Source organism: Mauremys mutica, chromosome 1, assembly GCF_020497125.1.
Source record: "Mauremys mutica isolate MM-2020 ecotype Southern chromosome 1, ASM2049712v1, whole genome shotgun sequence".
In the NCBI taxonomy this organism is placed as follows: Eukaryota; Metazoa; Chordata; order Testudines; family Geoemydidae; genus Mauremys; species Mauremys mutica.
The window spans coordinates 235,139,395-235,152,183 of NC_059072.1; the positions used below are offsets into that span (position 1 = coordinate 235,139,395).

At 40.1% G+C, this 12,789-nt stretch overlaps 1 protein-coding gene across 1 annotated transcript in view; it reads left to right on the top strand.

The window, feature by feature from the left end:
• LOC123356934 (pseudouridine 5'-phosphatase) overlaps positions 1–12,789 on the top strand; it is a 156,633-nt gene that overhangs the window by 82,575 nt on the left and 61,269 nt on the right. Inside the window, exon 3 of the mRNA XM_045000221.1 lies at positions 4,534–4,763. Coding sequence (XP_044856156.1) covers positions 4,534–4,763 — 230 coding nt within the window. The remainder of the gene's footprint in view (positions 1–4,533; positions 4,764–12,789) is intronic.

Below are 12,789 nucleotides of genomic sequence, written 5' to 3' on the forward strand. Positions count from 1 at the left end.
TCAGGTTAGGAAACAGAAATGGACCAGGTGGGTGAAGTATTAGCTTTTACTGCAGGGGTTCTCAAACTTTTGTACTGGTGACCCCTTTCACATAGCAAGCCTCTGACTGCGACCCCCCTTATAAATTAAAAACGCTTTTTAAAATATATTTAACACAATTATAAATGGTGGAAGCAAAGCGGGGTATGGAGGGGAGGCTGACTGCTCACAACCCCCCATGTAATAGCCTCACGACCCCCTGAGAAGTCCCGGCCCCCAGTTTGAGAACCCCTGTTTTACTGGATTATATTCTGTTGGTGAGATAGATAAGCTTTCAAGTTTACAGAGAGCTCTTTTTCAGGTCTGGGAAGCGTACTCACAGTGTGATAGCCAAATTCAAGGCAGAATGGATTGTTTAACAAAAGTAGTTAACACATTTTTAAAGGGACCATTCAACATGAAAGGGCCTGTGAACATCCCTCCTGTCATAGGGAGGAAAGAAAGGTGGATGGGAAGGCATTTTGGGGGATTGGAATGGGATTGTCAGTTTAATATAAATTTGGTATTCTCTCCATTCCCCTCTGTGTCACATCCCTTTTCTTTTTTCTCTCTCTTTCCATCTTTCCCAGGTATTTGCTCTTAGGTTGCCCCTTCTCCCCACTTACCTCTTCAATTCACTTTTCCTCCACCCCTTGTAAAGTGCTGCAGTGAAGAAAATTACATTGGAAGGAAAGGAAACATAACATGATATGGGGGGGCCAGAGTGGGAGAGAGAAGTGACCAGAAAGGGGAAAGTTTCTGGCTGAACAGTTGAATACACAGCACTTTTTTCTACACGTGGAAGCTCCCAAGATATTGGACCTTAAAAATCTTATTGTTATGCATAGTATATTAGGCATTTTCACCTAATGTTTTAATATAATTTTCCTTATCCTGAGCATGTGGTGTAGTTGAATTCATGGTATTAAATAAATTGCCTTTACGAGTGAAGATTAATTTAAAACTGTACCAATACTTTTATTTTAAAGTAAAACATTCATTTTTCCCTCTGTGAAATATTTGACAAATACAGACTATATGATAATGTGGTATAAGCACTTTATTGGCACGCTTTTGAGATTATCTGTTTAACACACTCATGGCTTTGCCAGTCATGAGTAATGCAGCCATCCCAAACACATGCCAATAAAAGCTTTATACCAAACAATCATGTATATTGTTTATACTATGTATTATACAGAATTTTTTTTACACATTTGGGAAGGGTTCCCAAACAACTCGAAACCACCTTGCCTTCACCCATCAACTAATAACCTCTCTGCATTCCTGGAGTTCAGTACATTCGCTAATCAGGAGGTTTGACATCTGAAAGGAGTCTCGACCCAAGATGTGTGAATCTGAACCATGGCGTTTCTGACTTGTGAAAGAAAAAAATGAGCAACTGGTGCCGCTCTTGTCCAATGTAGTGAACACCTCATCAGAGAAGAAATCACCCCTTTCTTCTTCAGCACACAAAAATCTGACCGACACAGAAAAAACCCACACTGTATACATCAGCCAGCTGCTGTCCAGAGTCGAACTTTCTGGCCAAGCTCAGAGAATCTACTCAAAGGACAACATCAAGCTCATCTAATTGGAGTTAATATACTAGGCCCACCACAATCTGGATAAAGATAGTCTGCGCAGGAGACAGAACTTTCACAGTGGGCCAGCTCAAGAATTCTCTCTTAAGGAGAGGATGGGAAAACAAACACATGACAGATGTTAGTCACAGTGCTTAATTAAACTACCAGAAAGTACTCAAATCCTTTGTTGATAAGAACCTTATTAGAATAGTGTACTTTGTGTAATTGGAAATATTTTTTTTCATATCCCTCCACTTTGCTTACCACATGGTCAATTGTACAGAATTTGAATGGAGACATAATCTAAAAATTATTGAAAATAGCAATTTTATATAGAGAAATCCTGTGATTGGCCTTGGATTGAATCTTATCTATCCTGGAATTCTAGGAGTTTGTTTGTTTGTTTTCTATGGGGAGGGGAGAATGGAGATGGAGATTTCTTCTAATGGGTTTATTTTATTTTCTTCTCTCTCTCTCTCTCTCTCTCTCTGTTTTTAAAAATAGTGACTGTTTGAAGCTGCTAATAGTTTTGAAATGTAGAATAAATTCTGTTAGAGATGGATTAGTGGGGAGAGGGCAAGCGAGGCTATCAGAAGTGAATGATACCCTCTTCATTCTATTGATGTGCAGGTTATTATATGGACATCACTTCCAAGTGTGTGTATAAACATTATACATGTACTGTTTAGCCATGTATTGTTTATATACACACATACAGTAAAAGCTTTTTTATCTGGCATGTTGGGAGAAATGGGGTGGGTGGGGTGCCGTAAGTGAAATATGTTGGTTAACTAAGAGGAAAGGAGTGTGGGAACCGTGCTCAGGGCAGGGGCAGCACGCAGAGCCGCCTGCCATAGGTCCGCCTAGGAGTAGCTGGGACAGGTCGCTGCTTGCAGGGAGCCGCCCGAGGTGAGCACCCCCCCCTGGATCCACCAACCCAAATCTTGTCCAGCACCCAACCCACTGCCCCGAGTTCCCTCCTGCACCCAAACTCCCTCCAAGAGCCCATGTCCCGCACTCCGTCCTGCGCCCCTCCTCCCCCCACACTCTGAACCCCTTGTGGCCATTCCTTCGCCTAGGAGCAGCAGGGACATGTTGCTGCTTCCAAGGAGCCATGTAGAGCCAGGTAGGGAGCCTGCCGGCCCTGTGCCATCTGGAGTATAAACCGGACTTTCTATGAAGATTAGAAATGCCGGTTTATAGATCTTTCCAGTAGGTACAGAGCTGGATAACACAGATTTTACTGTATATACACTCGCATACATACTATTAATGTTAATACCCCATAATATTGTTGGATGAGTTTGGCTGAATTGTCCAGATTTTGTGACAGTGAATACATGACTTATCAGAAAAGTGTATACAGATAACTCATTTTTTCCTCCTCTCTTCATTAGTGCATATAATAAACTATTCCCCTGTGTTTCATTTATTATTTTGGAGTACATTTCTTAATACTCTGGGGGCCAAATTTTCTTCTGGAGTGAATGGGAAAAATCTCCATTGAAACTGATGATACTGCAACCATTTATGCTAGAAAATTTGGCTCCATGTTTTTTTGAAAGTCTTTCTTGATAGAAGGTTCTAACTAAAGCACCAAGGTCCCATGTGAGGCCTGTTGGTTAAGTGCATTTTGGAATACATTCCCCTCAAAAGTCCATTTTATTAATCTAATTTTATTAAATCTGCTAGATTTTCTCTGATCTGGGTTTAACCTTCGTGACTACCATTCTACAATTTGCTTGTATAGCTTCTTAGGATAATTTAGTAGGGACTATATGAATAAGTATCAAATTGCAGTATTGTAATCAAAATCTTAATAGTCTCAGATTTAGCTATTTGAACAGGTAGGACTTTCATCAATCAATTTTGTGCAGCAATTTAGAAAATGTAAATATTAATTTTATTACTTAATTTGAATCTATTAAGCACTGTAGCTTTGTTTTGCATCTTTGTTGGTTGGGAAGTCTTGGGCAAACCACATAATTCTGTCTTTTATTATCTGTTGAATAAATTACAATGGCTCTATCAGTTAAAATGGAACTGTAATTGAATGATGTCAGCACAATAACACATTTTGTCATGTTACTTTTCCCTGAGTGTATACAAGTGATGAAACTAAAAAGTACGTGCCTTGTAATTCTTCTACTTTGAGGAGATCATACCACTACTCTGGCCTTTTGTTCATGCTTATCCCCACTACAGAGGATATGTTGGAGCTCTGCCACCCTGATTTTCCAAGGATGTGAGGCCCTTCAGGGATTTTACACCACCAGTATACGTTAGAGCAGCCTTCCAGGCTTCTCTAATTCATGCTAATCAATTATGCAGAATCAGGGAACTGGATCCAGCTCATTGATGGCTGAAGTACCCCCCTCCCTTCTAACTCGTGTAGCTAAGACAAGGGGAATTTACTCTAGCAGCTTTGGAAACAATCAGCATTTGATTCAAGAATAATTATCTGCTGTTATCTTGGTAAACACTCATTGATTTTTCTGTTGAGCAAAAATATTTCACACGTAGGGTTTGTCTACACTGCCATGTGAGGTGTGACTTCAGCATGTGTAGACAAACCATGGTTAGCTCAAATAACAATAGCAGTGAAGCCACGACAGCAAGGGCTAGGCGCAAAAGTAAGTACACACGGTTCCTGGCAATCTTCCTCAGCCCGTGGTGCTGCCCATGCTGCTGTGGCTTTGCCGCTATTGTTATTCAACGTAACTAGATCAAAGGTAGCTCAGGTATGTCTACATATGCTACAGTTATACCTCTGATTGCAGTGGAGACCACCTTAATAAAAATTCCTTTCAAGAATGACTGAGGACAAATGAATCCTTATTCTATTCAGTAAAACGACTTCATTATGATACAGCCTGAAGTACTCTAAATAGGACATGAATATTAAAATACATGTTAATTTGCCTTTCAGGGGTTGAAAAGCTGATCCGCCATCTACACCAACACAATGTACCTATAGCTATTGCCACTAGCTCAGCCGGAGTGACATTTCAGATGAAAACAAGCAAACACAAAGACTTCTTTAGTCTATTTAATCATATTGTGTTGGGAGATGACCCAGATGTGAAGAACAGCAAACCACAGCCTGATGCATTTTTAGTTTGTGCAAAGAGATTTCATCCTCCTCCTCCTCCAGAAAAGGTAGGGATTGAATTAGCTGAAAAGTCAGCAATAAACAATTCAGGATACATTTTGATTTTTTTTTAATTTGTTGTTTAATATGACAAGTTTTGAGATTGAGATTTAATAGCAAATAAAAAATACTCACGGGGGAATTCTGCACCACTGCACAATACAGAAATTTGCAGAAATTAACCTTTTGCACGCAGAATTTCTTTTCCCCCACAGAAATGGGCTGCAGTGCTGCTGGCTGCCACTGGGGGCCGCTGGACCCGGAAAAGCCTAGCTCTCACATAGAAGACACTGCCGGGGGGAGAGGGAGGAAGCTAGTGGTTTCCAGCAGCTGCAGTTCCCCGCACACCCTGAGGGAAGGAGACAGCAGTGTGCAGGAAACTCCACACAAGCCTGGGACTTAGCATCAGGCCATTTCTCCCTCCTGATCCCTGGGCTATGAGGGATATGGGGGCGTGTGTGGAGTGGGGGGGACGACACAGATGGATGCTGGGGGGTGGGTGAGTGGGCTAGGGTGGCCCAATAGCTGGGCTCCAGGGGGTGTATGTGCGGGTATCTGGGCAGCAGGGCCCCTGCAGCTGAGCTCTGGGAGTGGGGGGTGGGGGAGGTGGTTTGCGGGTATCTTTGCTAGGAAGGGCTCTGTGGCTGGGCTTGGGGTGGGGAGGGGAGTGCAGGTGTCTGGCCCTCCAGCTGGGCTCTGGGAGGGGGAAGAGAAACAGAAACTGGGTTGTAGTAGGGGTTTCTTTAACTTTCTCCTGGGGGAATTTTTTGTGTGTGTCTGATAGGTATTTTGAAAAAAAAAATTACCAAAATAATTGAAACTGGCGCGATCATGTCGTGTTATTTTGACAAATAACATTTGCAGAATTTTAAAATATTGTGTACAGAATTTTTTTTTTTTTTGCGCAGAATTCCCCCAGGAGTTAAAAAAAACAACCACACAGCATTCTCTGTTCCCGAAGAAATGTATACTCTAGAAGCAGGAACTTATTTGAAAGTGTCCTTTTCGTTCACTATACAATGCAAATTACATTTGATTTACTGCATGGTACTGTGAAGTAACAGGAAACTTCAATGATTTCCACTACATGTATAAATATGAAAGCTGAGCTTTTGTGCTCAAAGTTTAGAAACATTATTTAAACATAGGACAGTTTTCTTTTCAAACATTTGTGGCTTATTTACCTCTTAAATGTCTAAACATTAAAGATACATTTTTGTAAAGAGGATATAGATTTCCTTCATGCCATCTCTTCATCCTGCGTGCTGAATCTATGAGGTCATAATTCTTGGTTTATGATTTCAAAACCAGCACTGAGAAATATCATTTGAAAAGAAAAGGTGTTTTCTTGCTCTTATACAGATTTGCTAAATTTCCAATTCTGAAACCTGTGAGGGTAAATATCTGAAAGAGAAATGGATAACTATTTAAGTAATATTGTCATTTCTATTTTAAATTAACACAATTTCTCTTTAAAATCATGCCTTCGTTCTTTTTTTCTGTTCTGCGTGAAACATGAAGCCTATAAAGAAATTTTGAGATCCTCATTATTGCTGAAAAAATTGTTTCATGATTGTGATTTTTTTAATCCAAACTCTGGTGTACATTAGACAGAGTGTATTGCTGGTCCACGGAGAACAATGGATATGTAGGCGTATTTGAAGCAGTTAGCTAGTGTATTTCAACCTTTCCCTGAATGAACCCTCCATTTCATTGAAGCCTCTTATTTACATGGGCAGGAATGGATAAATAAGTGAATGTGTGTGTGTGTGTGTGTGTGTGTGTGTGTGTGTGTGTGTGTGTGTGTGTGTGTGTGTGTGTGTGTGTGTGTGTGTGTGTGTGTGCAATAAAATCAATCTGATGTGTCTTTTGTACATGTGGGAGAATGTGAATACCAGACCTTCATTTCTCTCTTTTTGATAAACAACTGACAAGGAGTCTCCATCTTGTCCCCAAATATCTTGTCCATGCAAGTAAATCTTGTGTGAGTAGTACATACTCACAGTAGTAGCATGCATAAGGACTACTTGTATGACTAAGTGTGTGCAGGAGTAGCTCTAAGCTTTGAACAATCTCAATAGTGATGTCACACAAGGCTGTAACCTCAATTTAGAGGAAGAAGTGAGGCGCTGATAGTCCTGATATTTCATTTTTAAAGATTCTTTATTAGAAAGAAAAAAGACAAATGTTTTACTCTTTGTATATCATGTCTTTTTTTTTTTTTTTTTTGCTTTTGCTTTTGCTTATCTTTAACACAGAATTTGAAGCTGGTATCATGTGAAAATAATCTTTCCAGATAACTATTTATTAGATAAACAGAGATTTAAAGTTTGTAATGTGATGTATTGATATACAAAATATATGTGGAATATATTCTCTGACTACTTTAATAACTGAAATGTTTAGTGTGTTTTTTTTCTAAATTAAGATAAATGTGGCTAATTGTTGTTGTGCAATTATGAAAGTACCAGAAAGGAAGTACTGGGGTAATTTATTTGAGGCAAAGGGAATAACAATATCTACTAAGAAGTTGTCTAGTAATGGCTGGGGGGAAGGGGGGGGAAGCAAACATGAGCTTCTGTGATAGAAACAATCTTTGTGGAGGCTTAACAGTAGGATCAAGGGGGTCATTACCCCCTAACCATTCTTAAACAAGAATTGATCGTTGTTTTTATTGATCCACCATGGAGGAAAAGTTGTGAGAGGATCATGAAAAGCTCAGAAATAATAAAATTTCATCATAAAAAAAGAGTTAGATGTCATAGGTATTGTTTTTGTGTTCCAGATGTTGCACCTCAAATAAACTATTTTCCCATTTCACTACAAACAGTTAGAACTGGGCTTTTGCTGTGTTAACAGTTAACATATTAGTGAAAAGAGTAGTGAAATCTGTCCCTAGGGTACATTTACACAGAAAAAAAATGTGACAATGACTCTCAGAGCCTGTGTCAATTGACACAGGCTCGCGCTAAGGGACTAAAAACAGTCTTCTAGGTGTTTGGGCTCGGGCTGGAGCTTGGGCTCCGAGACTCACCCTTCTCACCAGGTGCCAGACCCTGAATGTCTACACTGCAATTTTATAGTGCCACAGCACAAACTCTGCGAGCTTGAGCCAGCCATGGGTGTTTCACTGCAGTATATACATACCCTAGGAGTTCATTGGTCTGGTTTTTTTATGTCACCACAGTGCTGTTTGTGGGCTCCTGTTCTTTCTTAACCTTCCATGCAGCCTCAGGTTTTTATTTGACAGAACTCAAGGTTCTTAACGCAAATGATGCAACAGATTTTTCCATCACATCTGGATATCAACTAAAATCACAAAATGTTGATTGAGAGCATAAAAAAAGAAAAATCCCTGGAATCCATGATTTCCAAAATGTGCATGACAAAATTGCATAATAATTATAAAGCAAGCATTGTGTGAACCTGAAGGAGGGGCTAATGAAGCAGCAGAGGCAAGGGAAGGCCAATTTGCATTTTTTTTTTCAAAAAGAAGAACAGATCTTAAAATAAGAATTTTTTTCAGTAAACCATGTTTTTTCCACATGCAGATTTGGCATAATATCTTCTGACTTTTACCGTCCAGCCTCTGGAAGTCAGTTTCCATTTTTCTTAACATTGCTTCGGAATGTTTAGAATTTTCTTTCCATGGCCATACTGAATTTCAGTTTAAGGATGAGTTGACTCTTTTGTGTTTGTAGATCTAAAATTAACAGCAAACATGAACTTTTCATAGTCCCAGAAAAGGATTCTGTGTTTCCTGTGTTAATGCTGATGTTATAAATGTACATGGGTTGTTAACTTTTAACAAAAACAAAACAAAAAAATGGGTGAAATCTTGAAGTACTCACTGTGGTGCCAGTTCTGCACTGTGTCTGGCTGGGCAGACACACACACCCACTTAGGCAAAAATACTGTTGAAATGGATGGGAAATTTTCTTCAATACAGACTGGAGACTTCAGAATTTGACTAACATTATTATTATATTCAATGGCAACTTAATTAATTCAGAGTTAAGGTTGCTTGGTGGTATGTCATTCCCTCGCAGAACGTAGAGCAAAACTCAAACTTTTGAAAACTGCCAAATGCACAGTTAGGGTTCGCTATGAAAACTTAACTCCCCTCTTTCAGCAGTTCCCTAATACAGCTTGTTAACATACTCTGCCAACCCCATGGTTTGCTGAAATGTGCAACCAATTCACTCAGAATACCACCTAACACTAATAAAGGACCAAAAAAAAAAGGGTTGCACACACCACCTTCCCTCTAAATAATATCAGTATTAGCACTGAAGCAATTATGTTTTGAAATGACAAAAGTGTTTAATAAAAATATTTCTGCCTCTGATGCTGAAAACACTTATGCACATGCAAACATTTATGCACATACTGTAAGTACATGAGTAATCCCACTGAGGTCAATAGGACAATGCTTGTGAATATAGTTATGTGCTTGCTTAAGTGTTTGCAGGATCAGAGCCATAATTTCTTTCTTTCTATCTGCCTACCTACCTTCCTTCCTATAGCTGTTCTGTTAAATTTAAATAATATAAAACCCTAAAAGTAGTAGGGATGTAAAAGGTTACACAGTTAACCCCCAGTTAGCTGGTAAGCAATAGGGTGGCATCTGAAGAAGTGTTTTTTTACCTACGAAAGCTTATGCCCAAATAAATCTGTTAGTCTTTAAGGTGCCTTGTTGTTTTTGTGGATACAGACTAACATGGCTACCACTTGATATTAGGCTTACCGTTAACTGGACCTTAACTGTTTACCCAGGCAGCTACATGGCCACACCGGGCTGGCCATCTGCAGCAGCTCTAGCCATGTCAGGCCGGCAGGCCAAAGGGACTCCAGCCTCGGCCGGGCCAGCAGGACCCCAGTCCCAGACGTGGTGGGCAGGCTGGAGCGATCCTAGCCACAGCGGGCAGGCAGGATCCCGGCTGCAGCGGGCCAGGCAGGCTGGAGCGGCCCCAGCCCCGGCTGCATCGGGCTGTTGGGACCTCAGTCAGGGCCAGGCCAGAGGGACTTCAGCCCCCGCTGCCCCATGCCAGCCCACCCAAGAGATCTTGGTTAACCGGTTAAACCATATACGGTAATTTTAATCATTTAACTTGTTAATTTTTTCAACCGATATTTACATCCCTAACAAATGGTGCCATTTACCTTTACAGTGAACTAAATTATAAATGCTGTTGTTTTTAATCTAAAATTGCAAAACAACAGATTTTTCAAATGGTATACAAAGCCTCAGCCTGTTTTAAGTCAAGTACTTTAAATAATTCTACTTTGCTTGGTGGTCCAACCCCCCTTTTTAAAGTAGTTTTTGCTTAATGAAACCCAAAATCATGGATAGTAGTCTGTGCTGACTCAGATGAATGTTCAGTGCAGTTCTTCAGATTGGTCAGGTTACATTAAGATTTGTGTGTCTCATTTGGTTTTTGTGTCAAATCCTGTTTTGTTTTGTGTTTTTCCTTTTTTCAAAGAGATCTTTGTTGGGACATGATTGTTACAAAAGAAGAGGTAAAAGAGTAATGGGAATTCCAGGTCCCGTGACCATGCTGTAATTTGTACAACAGTATTAAAGAGAGAGTGAAGGAACTGCTTAGATTTAAACATGCTCATCGCTGTGATTGGAACATACCTAAAAAGGGTTACCATTTTTCTTTTTAGTTGATTTTGTTCTTATTTTTTCACCAACATAATTTTCTGACAGCTTTTCACAGCTGATCCACTTTCAGTACACACATTTCACTTATTTGATTTTCTGAAAGCTTTTAACATCTTATTAGTCATATTGCATCTACTTAAAGGAGTTTCTCTGGTGTCTAATGTACATACTGAGACTTCGAATTTGTTAGCCACACTTTAAATAAGGTAAGGGAATTACAAAGGCATGAATAGTCTGTCATTAAGTTATATATTGTAGCTGAAAATTGGAACCCCTGCTGTTTAAGTTATGTATTTTAGAGTCAGTCATTGTTAATCTGTACTTTTTCTGTTTGTACATAAATGGGCTTCACTGTTTTCTGAATGTTTACAATTCACAAATTAGACAATTTATTTATTATAAAAGTAAGGAAAACAGTACATGCAAAATGACACAGAAATTTTCACCTTAGAATAAAAAGCTGTGCCAATAGCATTCTTTTCAAAATTCTTCTGTTCCTTTTTCTTGAATAGATCTGTTAGTTGTCATTTTTGCCTTAGCTGAAGCATGGCTATAAACAGGAATGCATAATGTAAACCATTATGCTGTATACATGGCATAGAATTTCCTGTGGGTAGATTTTTTTATTATTATTTTATTATCAAATATTTTATCATCATATTTCTGGATATAAACATTTCCAATTATAAACCCTGGCTAACAGAGCAATTGAGCCATATTTTCAAAATATCTGTATGAATGAATTGCATTCATACATTCCTTTGCGCACACACAAAAGAGACTTGCATGTATAAATGGTCAGTTGGTTGAGTGTGGACTACTGTAATATGTTCTATATGGGGTTGCGTATGGAGAGTATCCATAAACTAAAGCAAGTGCAGAATGTGTCTGCCTATTTACTATGTGGACTTTATGTGGAGAGCGTACAACAGTGTTCCACAATATTCACTAGTTTCCAGCAAATTTCCAGGTGAAATTCAAGCTACCGGCATTGACTTACAAAGCCCTGGCTGTATGTGGCCTGGTTATCTGGGGAATTACCTCACTTTCCATTCTGTACTGATATAATTGCAACTAATAGAGGCATTGAAGATGGGATTACTTCAGTTTGAAAGGGAGGAAACTCCTGATCCAAGGGCTTTCCCTGCAGGGTCCTTGACTGTGGAACTTTTCTTCCTTCCCAGTCAGTTATAGCCTGAATTTGTTGTTCTTCTAAGCCAGGGTATGTCAAACAGGGGTTGCTGCTTGTGTAGAGAAAGCCCCTGGCAGGCCGGGCCAGTGTGTTTACCTGCCCCGTCTGCAGGTCCAGCTGATCGCGGCTCCCATGGCCGTGGTTCGCTGCTCCGGGCCAATGGGAGCTGCTGGAAGCGGCGGCCAGTATGTCCCTCGGTCCGCGCCGCTTCCAGCAGCTCCCATTGGCCTGGAGCAGCGAACCGCAGCCAGTGGGAGCCGCAGTCGGCCGGACCTGCAGACGGGGCAGGTAAACACACTGGCCCGGCCTGCCAGGGCCTTTCTCTACACAAGCGGCAACCCCTGTTTGAGAAACCCTGTTCTAGGCACACTGCAGAGCCCCAACTCTTTTTGTGGACATTTGAGAAGGAGTTGGATTCTGATTATTTGGTTTGGGGGGGGGTTGGATTTCTCTTGCTTTGCTACTGTTATGAGATAATCCCACTAAGTAAACAGTATAGTATTTGTTTAATTGACCTAAAAAAATTAAGCTAGTGCCTTGGATATACGCTGGAGAAATCTAAAGACATAAATTAGTAGCTGTTTGTGTACATTTCTTCCATCTATGTGCACATAATCACAGTAATTGCTTGCACAAATGTGGAAAGCAAATGATTATAGACCACAGATGTTTTGAGAATAGGCTTACTTTGGGAAATTCGGGGTATACTGAAGGTGGAACTGGAAGTGCCCAGAATTTTGGAACTGCTTAACGCATTAGCAGTTATTCTGTTTCTTCATTGGTCTCTCAATAAGCTAGCATAGAGAGCGATGACCTTGTGTTCTGACTGCAAATGGTTCAGCTAATAGTTACTCAAGTTAGTATGGTGAGCTGACCCTATTAGGTGTCTGTCAGTGAGAGCGCCTTTCAGGAAACTAGTAGATGTTGACTGGAAAAGCTCAATTTGTGGGAACAATGTGTGAATGGCACCTTCCTCATAATTGTCAGCTTTCCCCAAAATGAGGCTGAGGGAAGATTCCTCATGGAACCTTGTTATGGCCTTATTCTTACTCATCCCATGCTATAGGGCCAGCTGCAATTCATCATTAGACAATATAATATGTATTAAAAAAATCAGTTAGAACTATTAACACCTCAAAACCATACAACCCACCCATCCCCTATACATCCCACT